This window comes from Palaemon carinicauda, chromosome 9 (assembly GCF_036898095.1).
Source record: "Palaemon carinicauda isolate YSFRI2023 chromosome 9, ASM3689809v2, whole genome shotgun sequence".
Lineage (NCBI taxonomy): Eukaryota > Metazoa > Arthropoda > Malacostraca > Decapoda > Palaemonidae > Palaemon > Palaemon carinicauda.
Genome location: NC_090733.1, coordinates 118,112,256 through 118,137,255, shown reverse-complemented (window position 1 = coordinate 118,137,255; position 25,000 = coordinate 118,112,256). Strand labels below are relative to the sequence as shown.

General features: G+C 35.3%; 3 protein-coding genes across 3 annotated transcripts in view; 2 read left to right on the top strand and 1 right to left on the bottom strand.

The window, feature by feature from the left end:
* LOC137647095 (dynein axonemal heavy chain 2-like) overlaps positions 1–17,494 on the bottom strand; it is a 42,337-nt gene extending 24,843 nt beyond the window's left edge. Inside the window, exons 1-10 of the mRNA XM_068380319.1 lie at positions 16,859–17,494; positions 16,180–16,282; positions 14,499–14,629; positions 13,949–14,077; positions 13,028–13,320; positions 10,438–10,551; positions 8,101–8,225; positions 7,172–7,335; positions 4,540–4,777; positions 2,775–2,914 (exon numbers count right to left, since the gene is read on the bottom strand). Of these exons, the coding sequence (XP_068236420.1) occupies positions 2,775–2,914; positions 4,540–4,777; positions 7,172–7,335; positions 8,101–8,225; positions 10,438–10,551; positions 13,028–13,320; positions 13,949–14,077; positions 14,499–14,629; positions 16,180–16,282; positions 16,859–16,905 (1,484 nt within the window). The 5' untranslated portion in view covers positions 16,906–17,494. The remainder of the gene's footprint in view (positions 1–2,774; positions 2,915–4,539; positions 4,778–7,171; positions 7,336–8,100; positions 8,226–10,437; positions 10,552–13,027; positions 13,321–13,948; positions 14,078–14,498; positions 14,630–16,179; positions 16,283–16,858) is intronic.
* A 2,672-nt stretch (positions 17,495–20,166) lies between these two features.
* Positions 20,167–21,218, top strand: LOC137646846 (uncharacterized). Its single transcript, XM_068379921.1, has one exon. The coding sequence runs from the start codon at positions 20,217–20,219 to the stop codon at positions 20,919–20,921; it is 705 nt and encodes a 234-aa protein (XP_068236022.1). The 5' UTR covers positions 20,167–20,216; the 3' UTR covers positions 20,922–21,218.
* A 1,923-nt stretch (positions 21,219–23,141) lies between these two features.
* The window catches only part of LOC137647094 (acidic amino acid decarboxylase GADL1-like), a 15,791-nt gene continuing 13,932 nt past the window's right edge, over positions 23,142–25,000 (top strand). Inside the window, exons 1-3 of the mRNA XM_068380318.1 lie at positions 23,142–23,286; positions 23,793–23,961; positions 24,489–24,673. Of these exons, the coding sequence (XP_068236419.1) occupies positions 23,815–23,961; positions 24,489–24,673 (332 nt within the window). The 5' untranslated portion in view covers positions 23,142–23,286; positions 23,793–23,814. The remainder of the gene's footprint in view (positions 23,287–23,792; positions 23,962–24,488; positions 24,674–25,000) is intronic.

Genomic DNA, 25,000 nt, shown 5'->3' with positions numbered 1-25,000 from the left:
TTATCTTGGTCACTTGTACAGAGAAATGACTTACTATACATTGGTTCTGATGAATAAAAGAAAAACTAAACACTTTCATAAGGAAACTCAGGTTGCTTCCGATATCATATGAGAAATTCACACCATTGTCTGATAAAAATGTTCATTCCTAATAAGGAAACGGTTGTTGGACAATTTACCAACTCCCAATTCTCTAGCCTCTACCTTCCTACCACACTTTTTTGACACACGTGGCTTCAAATAATTGACTATATTAGTTTGGACAAGGTGCCCCTGATGCCATCTATTGGCGGTAAAGTAAAACTCGTTACAGTGTAAGGGAGGGAGCTAGAGAAGGCTTCGTTATTATGCCTTTCGAAATTTAACAATATTGATATTCTACGTAGTTGTTACTAACAACACATGTCATACTATGAAACATATCAATTATATTTGGTTTCATAAAAAGGTAATTGAAAATTAGATCAAATAACTGTGTAATTACTTGATTGTCTCGCCGATTTCAGAACATTTGGCATATCTGCCGACCCCCTGACCCCCAAATGTAATTGAACCAACGATTGTTTGTTGACGAAATATTTCTGTGATATTTATTGAGATGTTTGTAATTTCCTAATAATTAAGTTGTGGCCAGACATCGAGGAACATCAAGTTCGCGTGTGTCTCCTTTATAGCAATTTTGTACCCAAATAGAAACAGAAATGAAGTAATGAAAATTATAATGAGTGGATGATGGGGATAATTAGCAATTAAGTACTCTCGGCTAAGGCCATCTATTGGCCATGAAAAGGAATAATGTGTAAAGCTCATTAATCCTTGTATTCTGGAACCTTCCATGACGTCATTTCGGTTTAAAAATAGCTGAAAATAGCCTACTTAATTCAAATTTAATATGATTTATATGGCATATATATTTCTACATATGTATCAATCTATCACCCTTTTCCAATAGGATAGAATCACTCACATGAATGGAACAAGGGACTTCTGCTGCCATCTTTAGACAAGAAGTAGAATCACTCGGAATCTATTCGAATTTCAAGAAGTGTGTGATTACTGAAACATACTTTCATCGTAATTTATATATATATATATATATATATATATATATATAATTGAGGCATCAAAAATTCATGATTCCAATAATGCTAGTTTTCTCCAGATTTTAGGCTCTATGTTATGGTGATTATATGTAAAATACAGATAATATGTATCAAAAACTTTTTGAACAGATCCCGATACTCTAAAAGCAAAGTGTTGGAACTCAACCATAGAATTAAAAACCCCAAATTTAACCAAAATATATTCATGTCCGTAGCAAGTACGTTGTTAACTAATCATAGATATCAATTCTCTATAAAGTGTTAGAAAACTCAGCGCTGTATTACAAAGTTGTAAATTAATATATATATATATATATATATATATATATATATATATATATATATATCCGTGACTTAATAATTGAGGCACAACCAGTTTGCGTAAATATATATATATATATATATATATACGTACATTTAAGTTGTAAAACCCCTGGAAACATGAATAAAAGTCTACAACCCAAGCAATTTTATGTATTACATACACATCTCCTAGTTACAAAATTCACAAAATAATTTAGTGCTTGATCTTTTAGCATTCATATTGGAAGTGTTTTTCTTTATTTAGATGTTTTTCACATGCAGTTTTGTGATTACTAATTAATACATATGTATATATATATATATATATATAATCAGTAATATATATATATACATATATATATATATAATCAGTATATATATATATATATATATACTATACATATACTGTATATATATATATATATATATATTATATATATATATATATATATATATTAATCAGTAATATATATATATATATATATATTAATCAGTAATATTATATATATTACATTAATCATTAATATATATATATATATATATATATCAGTAATATTATATATATTACATTAATCATTAATATATATATATATATATATATATATATTATAAATGTGTATGCATGTGTGAATTAAACTTACCTTATTTAGATTCATGCTTTTCATGCTTAGCTGAGAAAGTTATCTCTTCGGAGACTAAGTCAGGGAAAAACAGTTAATTCATTCAACTACTAATGGGCGCTTTTGAATAATTTAGAAATTAATTTATAATAGGCCGGTCGTGAACATATATCACTGCCCTTTCAAAGTAAATAATGGCCTTTGCCATCAGATGGAATGGGTAATATCTAAAATGCAAGATCTACCAATAATTATATATGAACTGGAGTTATATTTTTTATGAAATATCATGCTTGTTTTTCATCTATGGTGAACTGAAGGTGGTTTAAAAATGTATAAAGTAAGAATGAAGCACTGCAAGTTTACATCAACTCACAATAATTATCCCTGGTAATGATAAACAAAACAGTTATAAGGAATATCTTTAAGTATACCTGTAATCCATTTCTTTTAGCGAGTCATATTTGCACCGACTCGCAACGGTGCCCTTTTAGCTCGGAAAAGTTTCCTGGTCGCTGATTGGTTAGAATTATCTTGTCCAACCAATCAGCGATCAGGAAACTTTTCCGAGCTAAAGGGGCACCGCTGCGAGTCGGTGCAAATATGACTCGCTAAAAGAAATGGACTATATATATTTGTGATAAACTGAAAAACAATTATTGAAACTAGTAAGAAAAAAAAACGAATAGGATAATATCCATTATAACTCGAATTTGTACTTGTGTATACAGGCAACCATCTTGCATACCTGGTAAGCTGCTGTTTGCTTAGGCCTATGTACTTGAGGTCCTCGCAGCGGGAGGCGAAGAGCTCCACCGGAAGGAAGACGGCGGCATTTTCCGGAAGCCATACTTCCGGCCAGTCCTGCTCTCCAAAATGAGAGGCCAACTGCAAGCAAATGAGAGCGGAAGGAGTTATTGCCAATGATCTTGACATTTATTGATTAATGATGTTTTTGTTGTTGAACCGTTACTGTTGTCGTTATTGTTGTTGTCATTATTGTTGTTATCGTTACTGTCATCGTTATTGTTGTTGTTGTTATCGTTAGTGTTGTCGTTGTTATTGCTGTTGTTGCTGTTATCGTTACTGTTGGTGTTGTCGTTACTATTGTTATTGTTGTTACCGTTGTTTTTGTTGTTGATATCGTTACTGTTGTTATTGTTGTTGTTATTGTTGTTGATATCGTTACTGTTGTTGTTGCTATCGTTATTGTTAATATTCTTGTTACTGTTGTTGTTGTTATTATCGTTATTATTATGGTTACTGTTGTTGTTATCGTTACTGTTATTGCTATTGTTATCCTTCCTGTTGTTTTCGTTGGTGTAGTTATTATTGCTGTTACTTGATCTAAATTAGTCTTTAAATGGCCTGTGAAACTTCTCCACAAAAGATTATACGAAAAGAGAAAAAATAAAGCCCTCAGGATTAATTAACTGGTTTCCTTACACTAATTCATTTCAGGCCAACAAACAACACTGAAATTTAAACAAAAGACTTTTAAAGACGTTATCTTATATTTGGTATCAATTAAATATAGTTATTTGGTGGAAAGTGGTTTCCTGTCTCAACTGCTTTTGCTGCAGTACAACTTTAGAATCGATTAAACCCAAGATTTAATTGACCAGAGAATCTCAAAGCATGTATGTATCAAATCCATTGAACTATTGTGCATTGACATATTGTATAGAAAATGTAACTTATAGATAATAATAATAATAATAATAATAATAATAATAATACCGCTAGAGAGTTATGGGGTCCTTTAACTGGCCAGCCAGTACTACTTTGAATCCTTCTCTTTGGTTACGGTTCATTTTCTCTTTGCCTACACATACACCGAATAGTCTGGCATATTCTTTACAGATTCTCCTCTGTTCTAATACACCTGACAACACTGATTACCAAACATTTCTTCTTCACCCAAGGGGTTAACTACTGCACTGTATTTGTTCAGTGGCTACTCTCCTCTTGGTAAGGGTAGAAGAGACTCTTTAGCTATGGTAAGCAGCTCCTCTAGGAGAAGGGCACTCCAAAATCAAACCATTGTTCTCTAGTCTTGGGTAGTGCCATAGCCTCTGTACCATGGTCTTCCACTGTCTTGGGTTAGAGTTCTCTTTCTTGAGGGTACACTCGGGCACACTATTCTATCTTATTTCTCTTTCTCTTGTTTTGTTAAAGTTTTTATAGTTCATATAGGAAATATTTAATGTTGTTGTTACTGTTCTTAAGATATTTTATTTTTCCTTGTTTCCTTTCCTCCCTGGGCTATTTTCCCAATTGGGGCCCCTGGTCTTATAGCATCCTGCTTTACCAACTAGGGTTGTAACTTAACAAGTAGTAATAATAATAATAATAATAATAATAATAATAATAATAATAATAATAAAAACAACACCAACAACAACAACAACAACAGTAATAATAATAATAATAATAATAATAATAATTTCAACTTTGCCACGCTTACCAAATCAATATCTTATCATAGCTTCTGTGAAATCCCTATCCCTTACCTCAGAGTAGCAGTTCCTCCAGTCATTGCAACACTTGATAGCCACTTCGACTAAGGCCAGGGAGTCCTTACTCTCGCCTTTCGAGTCCTCTGAGTCTGAGGCTGACCGGGAACTCGGGGGCGTCCGCGACCTGACGGCGGTGAAGTCGTGGGAGAGGATCTGATCGAGTGGGAGATGCACCTGGCATGCCCGAGTGACCTCCCACGACACCCGGATGCAGATTTCTGCCATGACCTCGCTAGGGAGGAGAGAGAGAGAGGGTTTTTTAAAACTATCTTTAGCAGGAGAGAGAGAGAGAGAGAGAGAGAGAGAGGAGAGAGAGAGTGAGAGGTGGTTTTTTAAAACTATCTTTAGCAGAGAGAGAGAGAGAGAGAGAGAGAGAGAGAGAGAGAGAGAGAGAGGTTAAAACTATCTTTAGCAGGAGAGAGAGAGAGAGAGAGAGAGAGAGAGAGAGTGAGAGTTTAAACTATCTATAGCAGGAGAGAGAGAGAGAGAGCGAGAGAGAAGAGAGAGAGAGAGAGAGAGAGAGAGAGAGAGAGAGGTTAAAACTATCTTTAGCAGAGAGAGAGAGAGAGAGCGAGAGAGAAGAGAGAGAGAGAGAGAGAGAGAGAGAGAGAGAGAGAGGTTAAAACTATCTTTAGCAGGAGAGAGAGAGAGAGAGCGAGAGAGAAGAGAGAGAGAGAGAGAGAGAGAGAGAGAGAGAGAGGTTAAAACTATCTTTAGCAGGAGAGAGAGAGAGAGAGAGAGAGAGAGAGAGAGAGTGAGAGGTGGTTTTTTAAAACTATCTTTAGCAGGAGAGAGAGAGAAAAGAGAGAGAGAGAGAGAGAGAGAGAGAGAGAGAGGTTAAAACTATCTTTAGCAGGAGAGAGAGAGAGAGGAGAGAGAGAGAGAGAGAGAGTTTAAACTATCTATAGCAGGAGAGCGAGAGAGAGAGAGAGAGAGAGAGAGAGAGAGTTTAAACTATCTATAGCAGGAGAGAGAGAGAGAGAGAGAGAGAGAGAGAGAGGTTAAAACTATCTTTAGCAGAGAGAGAGAGAGAGAGAGAGAGAGAGAGAGTTTAAACTATCTATAGCAGGAGAGAGAGAGAGAGAGAGAGAGAGAGAGACAGAGAGAGAGAGAGAGGTTAAAACTATCTTTAGCAGGAGAGAGAGAGAGAGAGAGGTTAAAACTATCTTTAGCAGGAGAGAGAGAGAGAGAGAGAGGAGAGAGAGAGAGAGTTTAAACTATCTATAGCAGAGAGAGAGAGAGAGAGAGAGAGAGAGAGAGAGAGGGTTTAAAACTATCTTTAGCAGGAGAGAGAGAGAGAGAGAGAGAGAGAGAGAGAGAGCAATTCTACTGATCATTTATCATTATTATTACTAGTCAAGCTACAACCCTAGTTGGAAAAGCAAGATGCTATAAGCCCAAGAACTCCAGCAGGGAAAAATTACCGTGTGAGGAAAGGAAAAAAGGGAATAAACAAATAATATGAGAAGTAATGAAAAATTAAAATAGAATATTTTGAAAAACCTTAACATTAAAAGATAATTTATATATAACTATAAAAAGACTTGTGTCAGCCTGCCTGATAAATACGTTTTCCATTAGCGCAATGAATAAGAATTATATTATCATTTGTAGTTTAATTATAGGATTGTGGTGGCCGATGTGGTAACGACCCTGACAGGTGAACGCCAGGCTGGGGTTCGAGTCCCGCTCAGACTCATTAGTTTCTTTGGTCGCTGCAACCTTACCATCCCTGTGAGCTACGGATGGGGTCTTTGGGGGAGCCTATAGGTCTATCTGCTGAGTCATCAGCAGCCATTGCGTGGCCCTCCTTGGTCCTAACTTGTGTGGAGAGGTGGTTTGGGCACTGATCATATGTATATATGGTCAACCTCTACGGCATTGTCCTACTCGATAAGGATATTTCACTGTCCCTAGCTTCCGGCATTAACTAGTGGCCTTTAAACCTTTACAGTTCTTACATTTGAGGCATTTTCACTTAAATGGCTCTATAATCTCTGTGTCTGATCTCTTAGCAACTTATCAAAGGAAAGGTGTATGGTTTCAATTACAGTTTCATTATAATAGATGCTCACCAAAACGTCAGCCCGGCAAGCCTAATACCCCACTGTGGTGGACAACCACACCAGTGATCTCGCCAGTAAATAGCTTAAACTCGCGGTCCCTGGCTGGGATCGATCTGCTGCCATGTGAATGCGAGGCAGAAGCGTTACCACAGCACTAGCCAGGAGGCTAAAATCACAAACCTTTAAGTTCGCCCTGATACTCCACGTATCAGGGCGAACTTAAAGGTTTAGAGGTCGCTCATAAATGGCAGAGGCAAGGGACAGTGACATTGATTGCCCTAGCAAGCAGGACAATGTCCTAGAGACAACTCCACCCAAATTAGGATCAAGGAGGGCCAGGCAATGGCTCCTGATGTCTCACCAGGTAGACCTACCTATATGCTCCCCCAAAATCCCCATCCTTAGCTCACAAGGATGGTGAGGTTGTAGACACAAAAGCAACTAACGAGTCTGAGCGGGACTTGAACACCAGTTTGGCGATCCCCACGCAGAGACGTTACCAATAGGCCACAACAACCCTAAGATACAAGAGAAGGTAGATGGAAGGTTGCGCAACTTACGGTTTATGGTAATAATCTGAGTGCGTCCAGATGATGCGCAGGAGGGCCAGGACAGCGTACATGTGTTCAGTCAGCGCCTGGACGGAGTCGTTGTAAAGAAGGTCCAGGAGGCGTTCCATGTGGGACAACTGACCGCCTGTCTCCTGTAGGCGTTTCTGAGACATCTGGAAGAAAGAGGGATTTGTCTTTAAACGTTCAAAGGTGTTAAACTGATAGCTATGAAAATTATGACGATGTAGTGACCCTTACTTTCCAATGGGATTAATATGAAGGTCCATCAAAGGAAAAAAAAGTATTAGGTTGGAAAAGGATTATTATAAAAATAATACACTAATTATCCCCATAATTTGGCTGTATAGTGGACAATGAAATACAATACAAAACCTAAAAAAAATACTTTTCAATCTAATTTCCGAAATTCAGCCAAATTAATTCCTGAAATTCGACATAATCAGTGCGTAGAATTCGGTCTAATGAATTCCCTACATTAGGTATAATCAATTCCTAAAGTTATACCTAATCATTCCTAAAATTTGGCCTAACAGATTCCTAAAATCACACCTAAATAATTCATAAATTCTATCTAATTATTTCCTAAAATGTGCCCTAATTAATTCCTAAAATTCCATCGAAATATTTTTTTAAATTCACCTTAATTAATTCCTAGGATTCCATTTAATTATTTGCTAAAATTCCATCTATTTATTATGTAAAACTCGCCATAATTAATTACTAGAATTCCCTCATATTATTTTCTAAGATTTGCCCAAATCAGTTCCTAACATTCCATCTAATTATTATCTAAATTTGCCATAAATAACTCCTAAAATTTCATCTAATTATCATCTAAAACTCGCCCTAATTAATTCCTAAAATCCAGTCTAATTAATTCCAAAGTTCAAATATTTACTTATCGTTAATTTCATTACCATGAGATCATTCAAAGCATCTTTCAGGAGAATGACTACAGGAGAACTCTGGCATTCCAAGAACCTCAGGACTTTCTGGACCCCAGACGTGTTGACGATGGCCAGGAGCTCCTCCAGAGCTGCCCCTGCGGGTGTGCAAAAAGGGCTTTCAACCATTACTCACTTATGAGCAGCGTTGCATAAGGCTTACTAGGCTGGTGCTATAGTCGCCGCAAAGATTCAGAGCAAAATAAGCCCCACCCCCTGAGACGTCATAGCCAATCACGATGTCTTCCACGTTAGCTTCCAGAAAACTAAAATCACTGCCAGATCTTTGTTCAAACCGCCTCTATAACGTTTAAAACGCTTCAAAGAGCTAAAATTACTGGCCACACCACCACTTGCACTTACTGTGCAGCCTCTACAACCTTTACAACACTTCCAGAAAGCTCAAATCACAGCCAATTCTTTACTTGGACAGCCTCTATAATGTTTACAACACATCCCCTGACAAATATCAAACTACATTCACTCATAATAACTTTAAAGGGATATGTTGTGATCGCTGTTAACAAGTAAAACAACATGATTGGCTATGACATTATCAGGGGTGGGGTTTATTTCGCCCGGAATCTCTGCTGCAACTATAGGGGTACACCAGGAGCAGGAGCCTATGCAACTTTTTTTTTTTTTATTTTAGTGTTAAATGTGAAAACTGGATTATCTACTTCAGTTGTAATATTATTGTAATAAATTATATGAAAAGAGAGTGTGAAATATGACGGGATGGTTGTCCGTTGGGGAATGACGAGGGTCCCAAAGAAGCTCGAACCGTCAGGATCCTGTCACAGGTTAATAGAGCACTGCTTATAAGAAGAACTCGGTTTTTTCCAAGCTCAGTTGGGACAGAATAAAGCCAGTCCATTATTACAGAAGAAACAGATAGGAATATTGCTAAAGAAACTAGAAGGGTGAACCCACTCATTACCTTCGCCAACTTCGTTGTAGCGAAGGTTATGTTTTGATAGGCGTGTATTTATTTGTTTGTATGTATGTGTGATTGTTATTCGTTTAACTCAAAAACTCTTTGACTGAATCTCATGAAATTTGGTGGGATGATTGGCCATGATCCAAGGACAATGTGATTAGATTTAGGTAGTGATTGAGTCATAGGTCAAGGTTAAGGTCAAGGTAAAGAAGAGGTAAATACGTCTTTTTGTTACATCATGGTAAATTTTTATCCGATTTGCATGAAGCTAGTGTCAAAATGTGCACAAATCAATTGCCTATCTTATGATATAAATCATCATCACAAAAAGATAAAAATGTTCTCTTTCCTTTATCGTGGGCAAATCTCATGAAATTTGGTGAGATGATTAGCCATGATCCAAAAACAATTTGATTGATTATGGGCGTGATGGGATTAATGGTCAAAGTAAAGGACACTAAAAGGTCAAAGGGTCTTTTTGCTACATCGGAGTCAATTTTCATTTGATTTGCATGAAACTAATGCCAATATGTGAATAATTCAATGGCCTATTTTGTTATGTGGCGTTGGCGAAGGTATGGACTCTACAGAATCCCCATTCTAGTTTTTTCCTGCAGTCACTTACAGCGCTTACTTAAAAAGTTTGTAGGCTATTAATCGTTGTATTATGATTCGTTCGGGGAATTTCTTTATTTGCATCGCAATATATCCTATAAGGAATCCTTTAAATATTTAAATCCTGAATTCTAGAAGTTTATTGTTAGATAAATAACATTAGATAGGTTATAATTTCCCGACCAAGCATACAGTATATCTTTCAGAAACAAGGTTAAATTAACTTAGCATTAAAGATTTTCATCTGTTCATAAAGTTTAGTTTTATTTAATGATCTCATAAATCATATGAACTAAGTAATCTTTCACTACACCGTTAAAAAAAACCGTAATCTGAATTGGAAATACTCCGTAAAAATATACTGTTCTCAGCCGTATTTCAGTAAATTACGGGCGACCGTAATTTCACCATACTTTGTTATTATCCTTTACGGGTTGGTGACCGTAACATCATTCCTTTACGTCAATAAATCCGTTTTTAAAACGGTAAAAATCCTAAAATTAAAGTTGCCAGTTATTAACTGTTTTTTAATGCACATTTTTAACAGTGTATAGGAAATATTTTAATTTAATGTTGTTACTGTTCTTAAAATATTTTATTTTTCCTTGTTTCCTTTCCTCACTGGGCTATTTTCCCTGTTGGGGCCCCTGGGCTTATAGCATCCTGCTTTTCCAACTAGGGTTGTAGCTTAGCAAATAATAATAATAATAATAATATCGATTGTTTAATGAGATGGAATGCCAAATCATTCTTACCTTTATTGGACAGTTGTCTGATCTCATGAAGGAGACCCAGTTCCAGGGGAGACGAGGCATCGGCTTGTTCGAAAATGAAAGAATGGATCTGCTCTACCCAATGCAATACCAGCTCTTTAAAGATGGGAATAAAAGGAAATACTGTGAATGTATTTTTATTCGTGGGTACCAAGTTTCGTTGTTTTATAAAAAAAAAAAAAAAAAAAAAAAAAAAAAAAAATTTAGTTCGTGGATTCTTAAATTCGTGGATTTCCGTTTTGGAATTTTTACCTTTTTGGTTATTAGTTGAACCCCAATTATGATAAAGTGTTCATTTGCAATGCAATAATTATCATAGTGCACACAAAAATAAAACATATTCACAATAACAAATCAAAATAATTAATAATTCACATTGGTTTAGAAAATGTAGGTCACCAACTCGAATCGAATGTGTCCAAGTTCAATACTAAATTCTGACGGTGTATAAAAATTTTAGTTGGATTTTTCAATTCGTGGATTCGCCCACCCACGAAGACCACGAAAATTGGTACACCACGAACAAAAATACTTTCACACTTCTAAATATATAAATTTTCCAAAGTACAACTGGCAATAGTAACTAGTGTTGAAACACATTCCAGTCTCTGCTGTTAAGATCTAAACAGTGAACTGGTTGAGATGAGAACAAAATGTATATCAGTGAAGAATCCAGTACTAAAATCAGTGTTTTATATTGTACAAAAATAATCAATTCAGCTGATCCTTGAAATCAATACATATTATAAGATAAATTACAGAAGATATGATGAATAATTTAGTCGCGAATTTTAAGAGAAAAAAAAAAAGATAACCATGGCAAATGGCAAAACCAAATATAGCAAATTAGTACGGCAAGGTTGATGAGCAAGGAGGTCGATTTTTATTCATATCCGCAGAAGTAGATATTACCTAGTAATACACTGATAGTTGTCTTTTGGATTTTTAGCATAAGATTTATCGTTTTCTATCTGTATAAGTGACTAAAAGTGTCGACATATTTCGTCAACTACTATTAAATTTCAAATAATATGTGAGCGAAATAGGGTCATTAGAAGTAAGGACTGACACCGAAGTGACTATTACTGTATTTGGCACAATAGTACCGAGTAATTTAGCACAATAGTACCGAGTAATTTGGCACAAGAGTACCTAGTAATTTGGCGCAATAGTACCTAGTAATTTAGCACAATAGTACCTTGTAATTTGGCGCAATAGTACCTTGTAATTTGGCACAATGGTACATAGTAATTTGGCGCAATAGTACCTAGTAATTTGGCACAATGGTACATAGTAATTTAGCACAATAATACCTAGTAATTTGGCACAATGGTACATAGTAATTTAGTACAATAGTACCTAGTAATTTGGCACAATGGTACATAGTAATTTGGCGCAATAGTACCTAGTAATTTGGCACAATGGTACATAGTAATTTAGCACAATAATACTTAGTAATTTGGCACAATAGTACTTGGTAATTTAAACACTGCTTAACAACATTAAATAGAGCACATACGTCGTGTGCAAAACATAACGTGCAATATTACGTGTAAATTGCACAGGAAACTGAATGCGAAAAGATTACATCCATATTATCTATTACATCACGAGAAATGTAATTCTTTATAAGTACGAAGAGAGAGAGAGAGAGAGAGAGAGAGAGAGAGAGAGAGAGAGAGAGAGAGAGAGAGAGAGAGAGAGAGAGAGAATTAATATAATCTTGTAAGTTAATACATATGTTTGAAATGAGAGATAAATGTAAGAGAGAAAGAGTATGAAAATTCGTAACGTAATATACTATGTAGATACGTAAATTGAAGTATGAATCAGAATAGAGTTTGAGAGAAAAATTTAGTTAAACGGACAATCTGTTGTTATCCAAGAGGGTAGACCTATTCAAATGTTTTATCCAACAAGGTAGACCTATTCAAATGTTTTATCCAACAGGGTAGGCCTATTCAAACGTTTTTCTTTTTCATTTTCTCCTTTCTAACAATCTTTTTTTTTTTTTTCCACAGGGGGCATAATTATGCGAGCGTAATAAACCTATCACAGTTGACATTAGTAAGAGCACTCACTGTTCTGGGACACCAGCAAATGTTTGTATGTTGAACAGGCTTACATAAGTCTCTTTTATAGTTTATGTATGAAAGATCTGTCTTAATGTTGTTACTGTTCTTGGAATATTTTATTTTAATTGCTCATCTCTTCGAATATAGTTTATCTATTTCCTCATTTCCTTTCCTCACTATGGTATTTTTTTCTTTTTAATAATAATAATAATAATAATAATAATAACCGTCTCAAAACTGACAACGACGAAAATTATATTTGTAAAACAAGTAGAAAGAACAATCAGAGATATCAGACCTCCGCCAATGAAGACTCTCAACATTTTACTCAAGTCTACAAAGCGTTGAGAGTGAATGAAACTCTAATCACTTCTAACTTAGCCATTTTCGGACACATCATGAAAATTTCATCAAAATTCACCCGCGTAACTGTGTGATTAAGTCTGGTTACAAACAAACAAACAAACAGAGCTGAAAGCATAAAAAAAGGATCTGACCTTCAGTCCTGCTGAGGAAAGCCACGTCGAGACGCAAAGACTTCATGTCCGCAGGATCGTCGGGCAGCGCCAAGACATCCCCTGGGATGAAGAGAAGCGGGGAGCCCTTCGCATTGCCGACGTGGTACACCAGCTGCGCCCCTAGGAGATTTAGCAACCGAGGGAGGTCCGTCAGAGAGCTGTATTGCTCCCTGGCAGGAGGTTTCGAGGGCGCTGATAGAAGGACCGGCTGGTAAATCTCCAGGAGGAAATGCTGGACTGCTACTGGGTCGCCGGTTTCCAGAGTGCCGTAGCTGGAACGAAAACGAAAGCAGCATATTTGAATTGACTCTCTCTCTCTCTCTCTCTCTCTCTCTCTCTCTCTCTCTCTCTCTCTCTCTCTCTCTCTCTCTCTCGTTTGATATATAGCTACTTTGAACTAGGATTTATATCCGTACTCTTTGACTCTCTTGGAAATAATGAGAATAGTTTTGATAAAAAAGTGATAATTTCAATAATGCTGATAATTTTAACAATAACGTAAATTGTAGTAATTTTGATAATAATGATTTTAACCATTCAATAATAATAATAATAATAATAATAATAATAATGATAATAATATTAATAATAATAATAATAATAATAATAATAATAATAATGATAATAATATTAATAATAATAATAATAATAATAATAATAATAATAATATGTTTATTAGTAATAATAATTCTAGTAATTTTGATAATAAAGATCACACAAAAATGCTTATGGATGTTTAGTCAACCAAAAATTCAAATACGTTTATTCAAGAATGCAATTAAAAAGTTAGAATAATGACCTCACAGTGACCGGTATTCTAAATATAAATCCCCCCTGTATTTATAAGTGTGTTTCTAAACAAAGATAATGATTAATAAATTAAATGCAGGAACTTCATACCTTACACATTTTTTGAAATTCTTAGCTGTGATTTTGACCTCCGTATCCAGTTTCAAGAAATACCAAACTAGGCCTACGCCCACTGCAGGCAGACATAGCGAGACGGCTAGGCGAGATCTGCTGGCGCTCCTGATCAATAAAATTAGATCAAAAGTAATCTAAGACAAAGTTATTATTATTATAATGATGAACATTTTAAAATATTGTATTTGAAAAATTCATAACACATTTAAAAGCACTGTATTTGAAAAAAAAAATCATAGTACATTGAAAAGCATTGTGTTTTGGGGAAAAAATATAATACAACATTTATAAAAAATCTATTTTGATTTTCACTGCTAAATTTTACATATATAATTTGCAAATTACTTGAAAAATTGTAGGCTAGGTCTAGCAATTGGACGATAAAATCATAGATAACGTATGACACGCAGATCACTATGTTACCAATTAATATCATCTATTTTTATAGGTGTTAGTAACTTACCCTTGTCAATTATAATCGATAACATTCAGAGTTTCCGAATACTTCACATGACAAATATCTTACCTAACAACGAAACAGCACAGCAGCTTTTCTTTTTCCTCCCTGAGGAACGAAGTCGCCAGAGAGTAGTGGTGAGGAGTCCAGGCGAGTTGTTTTTTATCCGGCAGAATCGTGAGAATTTCGATCACTTCCAGCTGGTAAAATATTCTAGATTTGTGATTGGTTTGGATCAATAAATTGGGTCACTTGACCAAGCCCTATGACCGTAGGGGTCATTCAGCACGGAGTACAACTAAAGAAAAAATCAGCAGTTGCTCGGAGGAAAAAAACATTAAAATTTGGGACAGAAAACGATGAGTTTGGACAGAATTTTTTAAAGAGAAAATGATAAGAGTTTTGACAGAGAAAGCGTTAAGAACTTGAAGAGAAAGCGCCAAGAATTTGAAGAGAAAGCGCCAAGAATTTGGAGAGAAATTTAAGGGTTTGGACAGAGAAAACGTTTAAACTTTGGACAGAGAAAACGTTAAGAATTTGAAGAGTAATTGTTAAGTTTATATAGAGAAACCGTTAAGACTTTGAGAGAGAAGACGTTAAGACTTTGGACAGAAAACGTTAAGACTTGGACAGAGAAAACTTTAATAATTTGGAAAGAGAAAAAAAATCAAGAATTTTTACAGAAATAATGTTAAGAATTTGGACAGAGAAAACGTTAAGATTTTGGACAGCAAATTAGAAAAAAAAAGTGGAAATATGTGTTAAAAAGTAGAGGGCTAATAAATGGTTGAAGCTTGTGGCTGAAGAGACACTGCAAAGATCGCTTATTACGCCCACCGTGTACTGATGGCATTACTCACTTACTTGATAGATAGACTATAGACTTACGATGAATTAAGAAACATAGAAAAACTTTAATAATATATATATATATATATATATATATATATATATATATATATATATATATATATATATATATATATATATATATATATATATATATATATATACTGTTAACAACGATAGGAATAATGTATGTTAAATTGGCAATACCATTTGAAGTGTAATCTAACGGAAGTATTTTGGGATTACTTAAAGTTTACAAAAAAAAAAAAATCAAAGCAGACTCCTGCATAGATAAACATTCCTGATTTTTATTTAGACAAAATCAGCTGAAACAAAAATTTACTGGCGTTACCTTATCAGCAGACTATTTTACACACATAATTTTCTTTATGAGTTTCCCTTTTCCACATATGTAAGAAAGGACACGAAAATCCTGCCAAACTATGAGTAAAATTTATATGGTTACACCGTAATTAATCTACATGTAGGCTACAAACATGGAATATTTTTTCATAATTATAGCTTAGTTCCCTTTGTATGAATATAACTAATATAGCATTTTATAGATGCAGGTAAGTTATCGTTGTCTAGAAATACCTAAGATAATTTTACATAATTTATACATACATACATATACCAAGGCACTTCCCCCAATTTTGGGGGTAGCCGACATCAACAAATGAAACAAAAACAAAAAAGGGGACCTCTACTCTCTACGTTCCTCCCAGCCTAATTTATAAACAGTATTAATTCAAATTAATTCAATCAAGATAACTTTGCATAACCACGCACCACATAAACGTGGACGAATTTTACCAAGTAAACCATATAGTTTTAAATGAAGGTTAATAAAAAGGATAACGTAATATGGTTATTCAAATACATAACTAAGACAACCTACCGCCTCGGCCAGCAACTCCGCCTCGAGAGCAGCTTCTTGGGCTGCTCGGTGAGCTTCCTCGTCGAACTCTTCCTCTTCTTCTTCTTCCTCTTCCTCCTCTTCGCTAATAAAATTTGGAAAAATAGACAAGCCTTATTTTTTCCATTTGTGCGTGTATTTGCTGTTCTACCATATTTTAGGTTTATAGTAGATGCTTAACTGGCTCTAAATCTATGAAAGACCCTTGGCTATACTCAATTTTTCTTAATGAAACGCATTTGCACAGACTCGCAGCGGTGCCCTTTTAGCTCGGAAAAGTTTCCTGATTGCTGATTGGTTAGAATTATCTTGTTCAACCAATCAGCGATCAGGAAACTTTTCCGAGCTAAAAGGGCACCCCTGCGAGTCGATGCCAATCTGCCTCACTAAAAAGAATTGACTATAGTTATAGGCCTATACCAAATCTTTCGCTATTCCCAGCTATATAACATATTTTTGGCCAATTCTACTGTAGATCCATCTTGAATGAGCACAATTTTCCTTTAAAATAAAACTAGCACTTTAAGCGATAAAAAGACATAAAATAAGTAATTATAGAAACCTATAATTCTTAACCAAAGCCTTTTACACTTCGATGTTATGCTTATAAAGGTCCTCGAATATCCCAGCGGAAAGAAAAACATGAACATATAATACTTACGTGTCTTGTCCCCCAGCAGCGGGACCTTCTTCATCTGGCATCTCCATACTGAAGAGATTTTAATCACGAGTTTTCAATATTCGGTTCGGTTACGATCGACCCACCTTGTATGGGACATATTGATTATTTAAGTGTAATTCCTTTTGGGTTCATATAAAATTACATTCAGTCTTATGATCAAATAATAGTTTCTGTTTCTTTTCGGACATATCTATAGTATAATGGTTGAAATTTCACCAGTTTCTTTTTTAGAGATCTTGCTTCAGCCAATTCGATGATCTAGTCACAGGAAGAATTTTTCAATGTGTAATACAGTTCTTGCTAAATCGTCACGATGCAGATAAAAAGAATGAAAATTTCCTGAAAGATTGGCACATACAGTTTTGGCGCTGCCACCAAACTGACTCATTTCCCGAATAACTTCATCTAAAGCTAATAAGATTATAGATAAATTGTCTTACTCAAAATTTCACTGTTAAACACTAAAGTAAGAGAAGGAAAAAGTTCTTGTCTACGCACAGTTTTGCCTAGAGTTGCTTGTACATCAAGCTATCTTGGAAAATACGTCATTGCTTCATGCAAATGTCACAGTCTCGTTATCTCCAGTCCACTCTCACGCTTGTTTACATTTTGTGGAAGACTGAGGTCAGACAGTTTCCAGTGAAAGGTAAGTTTTTCAATCCAAGACGAACAGATGTTTAATAAACTAAAGAAACCCATCTTCATTATTCAATTATTTAATTATTTGATACCGTAAAGGACGTAGATGATCCTAAAGATATACAAAATCCAAACGCAGATAAGTTAAAAGTGTATAGCCAACGGGATACGCGTTATACTGGTAATGGTTACCATAGCAACAGCGTCCCTAACAACCGCTGTTTCTCCACCTTTTGATTAATGCGTGTTCCCAGTATTGATGATTAATGTCTTTTAAGTGTTTCAATGTCATTTTACATGATATTGCATTTTAGATATTGATGCTAGCTTTTGCAGAAGTTTCAGAAAAAGACAACCATATAGACCTACTACTCTCTCTCTCTCTCTCTCTCTCTCTCTCTCTCTCTCTCTCTCTCTCTCTCTCTCTCCTGTGTGTGTGGTGGGGGTACTATACTAGGTTTTCTATTAATAATTAAACAGAACAGGAAAAACAAAATTAACGGATGAAGCTTGATGCCATTACCGTAACAATACTTTTCAGCATTAAAGAACGAATTATTGGAAAATTACGTGAGCATATGACTGTGAGTACAATTTTGTTTAACGGTTTTTTTTTTCAGTTATTCCTTGTATGAAACTTACAACACACTTGAGTTACCTGTTGGTGTTCAGTAAAAGGATACTTTCAGTTTATAGTTCAACGTTGGAACACAGCAGTTCTTCTAATTTGTAATTATGTGTATAGCATATGGATAAGCCGTATGCAGAAACTTAGTGAAAATGATACTCTTGGTTTTCTTAGAGGAAGATTAAATTATGTGAGATGGTTTGCGTCAATTTTGTATGAGGAAAAATAGAAGAAACTTGTTACAAAGGAATTCCTATGTTCAATTATTTAATATTGTAAATATTGTATTTTGTTATTTTAAATAAAAGTTTAAAAAAAAAAAAAAACGTTGTAGTCATAACGACTCACACGTTGGGAGGAAGGTTGGGTGGAAAGTGTGAGATGGGGACAGGAAGAGGTTAAGGAAAACAGAAAGGGGAAATTATTTTTGTAAAATACACATCTACTACTTTGGCTATTTTTATTCTATTGTAACTAAACGTAAAGTTGTTCTCTTCCTTTTATGTCCTCTGGGGTTAATGGAAAACTTATGATTTCATTAAAAAAATTTAAAATAAGATGTAATTGTTTGTTGAAGAAAGAAACAAATTAAGGTAAAAACTAGAGTTCTTGAAATAAAGAACCAGAAATTTACGCTGTACAAAGGAAAAAAAAAAGTCATTGGCCTTTTTTTTAACGTTTTTCAAATCTTGTATTTTTAATCCCGCTTCTATTGTATATCAAATCCAAACATATACAGTGAAAATTTCCTGTAAAGCCCATTTATTTTGATGAATGCTTACGTGAAGGCGATCAATGTGACTAGACTTGACCATCCTTGTGAGCTAAGGTTAGGGGGTTTGGGGGAGCCTACAGGTCTATCTGCTGAGTCATCAGCAGCCACTGCCTGACCCTCCCTGGTTCTAGCTTGGGTGGAGAGGAGGCTTGGGCGTTGATCATATAATATGTGGTCAGTCTCTAGGGCATTGTCCTGATTGCTAGGGCAATGTCACTGTCCCTTGCCTTTGCCATTCATGGGCGGCCTTTGAAACATTTGAAACCTAGTTCCCTTTATTCTTATTTGTCTTTATATATGATAAAGAGAAAGAGATTACGGCAAATTATAACAAACGTCGAGACACAAACACACCTATATATAGCGTTGAGTTATCTAGTTGATTATGTTAATGATATATTGTCCACACAAGACAGAATATTAACTTACATATTCCTGAATAAGATAATCTGCTTTCAAGGGGGTCTATCAAGGAGAGATTCTGCCATCATCACAGAGTGGCTTAATCCGAATATACGTTGCGCTTAGATAATTATTTTATATCTGTTCGAATCTGTATGTGCCATTAGTGTTATTGAAGGAAAACTCGTTTGATGTGACTCCATAGATGAAATGAGATGTCTTCTCGCAGTCTCTAATCATACAACGGGAGGCTTTGGATTATACAGGAATGGGTGTCTGTATTGCATTCACAGTGGAGTAATGGATATTGAATACGTGTATAATTTTACGATTTGGTTATGAATTGGTTTATTTCGAGGCGTGAGTTTCTTTGTCTTTGAAAGACCTGAAAATAAAAAATGAATTTTTAGACTTGGCAGTTGTAAAGCTAATTTTTTTTATCTTTAATGTAAATCTAATTTGTAAAATCCAGTGTTTTGAAGGCCATCATCTACTTTTTTATGTAGGTATCTTTACCAATCTGAAACCTCATTTTGTTCTAAGTTAAACAATGAAAATGCTTTGGAAAAACTAAGTTCATAACTATATGTAAGTCAATATAAAAATGTATATGTACATTTGAAAATACGAGCTTTAACCGACTGGAAATTTAATCAAGATTATGAATACTGCTCATCATAAATCTATTCAGACTTGCATTCGACGAAAATCATGCCTAATTCTAGCATTCAGCAAATTATAGGGCATTGGCTGATCAATCTGCTGCCGTGTAAACAGCAATCGCTCTGCTATATATTAAGGTGAAATCCTTCTTCCATGTTCAGAGTGAGTCTACCAGTCGGCGACTAAATTCAAAACCTGTTCGCTGCAGTTTGCGCATTCACCATCTAGAAATGATGAGGCTAATAAGCCATTCCTTTTTCTTCCTTATACTGAATCTCCATATCGCCTTCTCAACCTCTAGGTCTCCTCTGACCAACAGAACTTCAGACCTAGAACTGACGAAGACGTCCCTGGTTAAGCTCCTATCGTCTTGGATGCCGGGTACACCAGGAGAGATGGGGAAAAGGGATGGCCTGTCAGTGCCTTTGCACTTGCCTTCTCTAGAGCCCCCGGGTCATTGGCTTCAAGGAGAGTATTGCTCATTTACAGAAGTCATCCTAGAGCACTTCAGACACTACGTATCGTTACCAACTACCATCTTCAGCAATCTACGGGGTCCCAACGAGGTGTGCGACCATCTGATCGTCGACAAGGTTTCCATAGAACTCGAGAATCATCAAGATCTCGCCCCTACTTGGTTGAAGGAGGCTACGCTGGTAGGTGAATGCCCCTGGCAGTTGGTGAAGCGCAAGCTAAGCGACGATATGGTTCCCCCTGAAATTTTAGAAGTGAATTGCCTCTGCAATGGTTTCCGATGCTCAGAGGGCGGCCTCTTCGAGTGTACTCCAGTGACCCAAGAGGTGAAGATGTGGAGGAGTGATACCTCCAAGAGCTACCTTCTACACCTCGATCGCATACAAGTGACAATTGGTTGCGTCTGTGCTCAGCGCCATAGCCCTGAGGCTGGCTTTGTAGACCATGTCCAGATCGACTAACTAACCCAGCGTTGACCTTTAAACTTGACTCACCAGTACACCAACGGAAGAAAACAAATGGAAGATGCCACATTTGCATGGAATTGGTAAATGGTTTTAGGACTTTCGCTTAAGAAATCCTCATTGATAAACAAAAATATTAAAATTATCTGGATAGACTTGATATTATAATGTGATGTACATTTTAACAGATGTTCCAGATACTGTAAAATTGTTTGGAAATAAAATGATCGTATCAAGGGCATATTGTACAATTGTGGACAGCACTAGACTATATTCCTCTGAAATAAAAACAGATCCAAGACTAATTCGGTTTCTTGCTAATCCTGCTACGATACCTCTATCATTAAGTGTTTGTTTTATTCCGACCAGCTTGTGTTTGCAATTAAACACAATTCTAACAATGTGTGTTTGTAGATGCAAAAGAGTTCTAAAATTAAGTGATAAGTTGAATGATTGGTAACTTGGATTGATTAGGTGGAGATATCAAGAATTAGACTATGTTGGTTGAGGAGATACTGGTTTGGCTTAACAGTTGATTTCAATTAGGGAGTGATGTGAGAGCCCATACAATATTGAATTACACATATTGAATATGCAGAGTTGTGGGATGAGAAAATGAGTTATGAAAGGATATTTCAGCATTTGGAAGTACATGTATGTGCGGTGGAAGGGACCACACACGCACGCAATATATATATATATATATATATATATATATATATATATATATATATATATATATATATATTTATATATATATATATATACATATACATATATATATATATATATATATATATATATATATATATATATATATATATATATATATATCACTCAAAGAGCAATTGAAAGAATAATGATTGGAATAACACTAAGAAACAGAAAAAAATCAACATGGATACGAGAGCAAACTAAGCTAGAGGATATTCCAACATGTAAAAATAGAAATGGACGTGGGCAGGACATATCCCCTATAAAATAAAGAGCAAGTACCTGGCTATATATATATATATATATATATATATATATATATATATATATATATATATATATATATGTATATATATACATATTATATATATACATATATATATACATATTATATATATATATATATATATATATATATATATATATATATATATATATATATATATTTCCAAGCTTGTGGTGGAGAGGATGTAGTCATACCCCGGTAAGAGGTGTTGCCCCGAGACATACACTGGGAAACCACCCTCTCCCACAGATTGCCGAACCAGCGGGTTGTAGTTAGGATAGGGAGAGGGATGGGAAGGTTTGAATTTGTATGTGCGTGTGTACATATCTATCTAAATATCTAGACGTCCTATTTTGACGGCTCGGTACACTATCATGATGAGAATGACTTATAGGCCTAACAGATGAACAAAAAGAATAACATAATGGGTCCCCAGAGATTGCAAACGAAGCAGGGGAAGAAAGAGACGTTCCATTGACCAAAATCTAGATCTTGTGATTGAAGAGTTAGTAAAATTGGCGGATCTAGACTGGCATAGAAACGCCATAAACAGACGAGAGTGAGTTAGGGGAAGGACATGTCTGAGGCCTATGTCCTGCGGTGGACTAGAGAGAGAGAGAGGGGGGGGGAGGGCTTTAAAAAACCATATAATTCATTCTACAATCGGAACTCGTGAAGTTCGTTAAGTCATTACATTTCGGGATAACTTGAAAATACGGCACAAAAACTTGATCAGATTATTCCCTCCTGCAGAGAGAGAGAGAGAGAGCGAGGAGAGAGAGAGAGAGAGAGAGAGTGAGAGAGAGAGATTAATTAAATGATGACAGTGGCTAGATTCCGAGATAATTTTTCTTTTATAGTTGACAAGTAAAAGTATTAATTGTTTTGTGCATATTCTAAATCTTTACGTAATATACAAATAAAAGACGTTTTTTAAAAAATAACATAAAAAATATTCTATTCGATAACAACTCAATCATATGTGTGTGTATCTAAATGAATGAGAAGACAATCTTTAAGTTACCTAATCTGAGGCACTCTCGGTTGCCAATATCTCTTGTCCTTTATTTCAACCTTGAAAACAAAACATTCACTCTCTCGTTATCTTGACCTTTTCGTTACATTTATATTCAGAACAACTGTATGTTTAATGAAGCCAAATATTTCGTTTTACAAGTGAGTCGTTTATTATTTAGCATTACACAAGAATGGGGCTGGCATGTAACAGTTGATATGTTGACATGGTGCGGGTGAGTAGATCAACAGTCTGCGATGCTATTACTCTCTCACTGTAGTACTGTACTCTCACACTGTGCACTGTACTGTCTCGTAAAGTTGTAGTCCTGCCAAAACTACCAAGAGGTGAGAAACAATTTTACTCCTTGTGTTATTTAAAGTTTATTATGTATTCGTGAATATCAATCTTGCTATTTATATAGATGTGTGTAGAGAAGGTCTGGGAACCAGTATACTTACGTATCTTATTTATAAATATAAGTTACATTTATGCTTATGCCTATAATACTGTGAATAATCCATATTTTTTAGAAGGACTATAAATGTCTGGGTATACATATATGTGAAGTTTTGGAGATAGAAAACGAAGAAAAGAATATTCTTCAGTGCACCGCCTGATTACCGGGAAGTGGTTTATTTTTAAGCTTTATCTCAGTCTAAAAGGGTTTCAGATAAAAAGAACGGATTGGTAAATTTCGGGTCAGTCGTAACGGATTTAATAGAAACTGCTTTACTGAGAGAGAGAGAGAGAGAGAGAGAGAGAGAGAGAGAGAGAGAGAGAGAGAGAGAGAGAGAGAGAGAGAGAGAGAGCCTTGTAGTCTCATAATAAAATTAAATTTTCAATCTTTCAGATCAAGACTGAATCACGGAACAATGGAAGGAAACAAAGTGAAGAATGAGAAGTGGGCAGAAGGAAGCCTCCTGAAGAAAGTGTTTGACATGGTGTTCGAGGAAAAGCTGGTGTTCGGCATCGACCCTTCCAAGAAAGTTTTGAACTTCAAACATCCTAAAGAAATGGAGGTTAGATATTCTTGTGGGCATTATCATTAAAGGTTAGCTGGACTTATTTATGAGCAGTTAGAAAAGATTGCATATAAGATAGATTTTTTTTCTATCCCCTTCTCCCATTATATGGACACTAGGCCTAATGTACATACATTTTAAGATAACCTGTAAGACTACAAAAAAACTTAAGTATATTTCTCACGTCACACTCGTGTTGCTAACGCATTTTTCCACCATGAAAAACATCATCATCTACGCCTATTGACGCAAAGGTCCTCTGTTAGATTTCGCCAGTCGTCTCTATCTTGAGTTTTTAATTCAATACTTCTCCATTTATCATTTACTTCGCGCTTCATAGTCCATGAAAATAGGAAAACTTAATTCCTTACGAATTTAGTTAAGACTATATACATGGGTCTTCATATGAACTTAACGTTACAATAGCATTTAAGGTCAGGGATTTCACATCAGCATTATGAATCTAGTAAATGTCAACAGGATTACTGAATCTACTCTTTACTGGATCTATTCTTTCTCAACAGGAGCTACTTCAATTAAGCATTAGTGATGAGGGCCTGACAGCAGCAGAAGCAGAGGCAGTAATAGACAAATTTGTGAAGTACAGCGTAAGGACACAACATCCGTACTTCCTCAACCAACAGTTTCACGGCATAGATGAAGTAGGTTTGGCAGCATCTTGGCTCACCGAAGCTCTAAACTCCAACCAGTAAGTTCCTCCCAAAATTATCGGTTATAAAGGGTAAATGGGTCCATTTATAGTTTATATATTAAATATCTGTTTGAATGTTGACAGTTTGTTTTTTTAAATATTTGATTTTAATTTTCATTATTTCTTATACGACGTGTATTTATTTCCTTATTTCCTTTCCTCACTGGGCTATTTCTCCCTGTTGGAGCCCTTGGACTTATAGCATCTTGCTTTTCCAACTAGGGTTGTAGCTCAGCTAATAATAATAATAATAATAATAATAATTAGTTTGAAAAGGTGAACGTAGCTGACTGGATTCCAGTAGTGTTTTAAAATGATATCGAT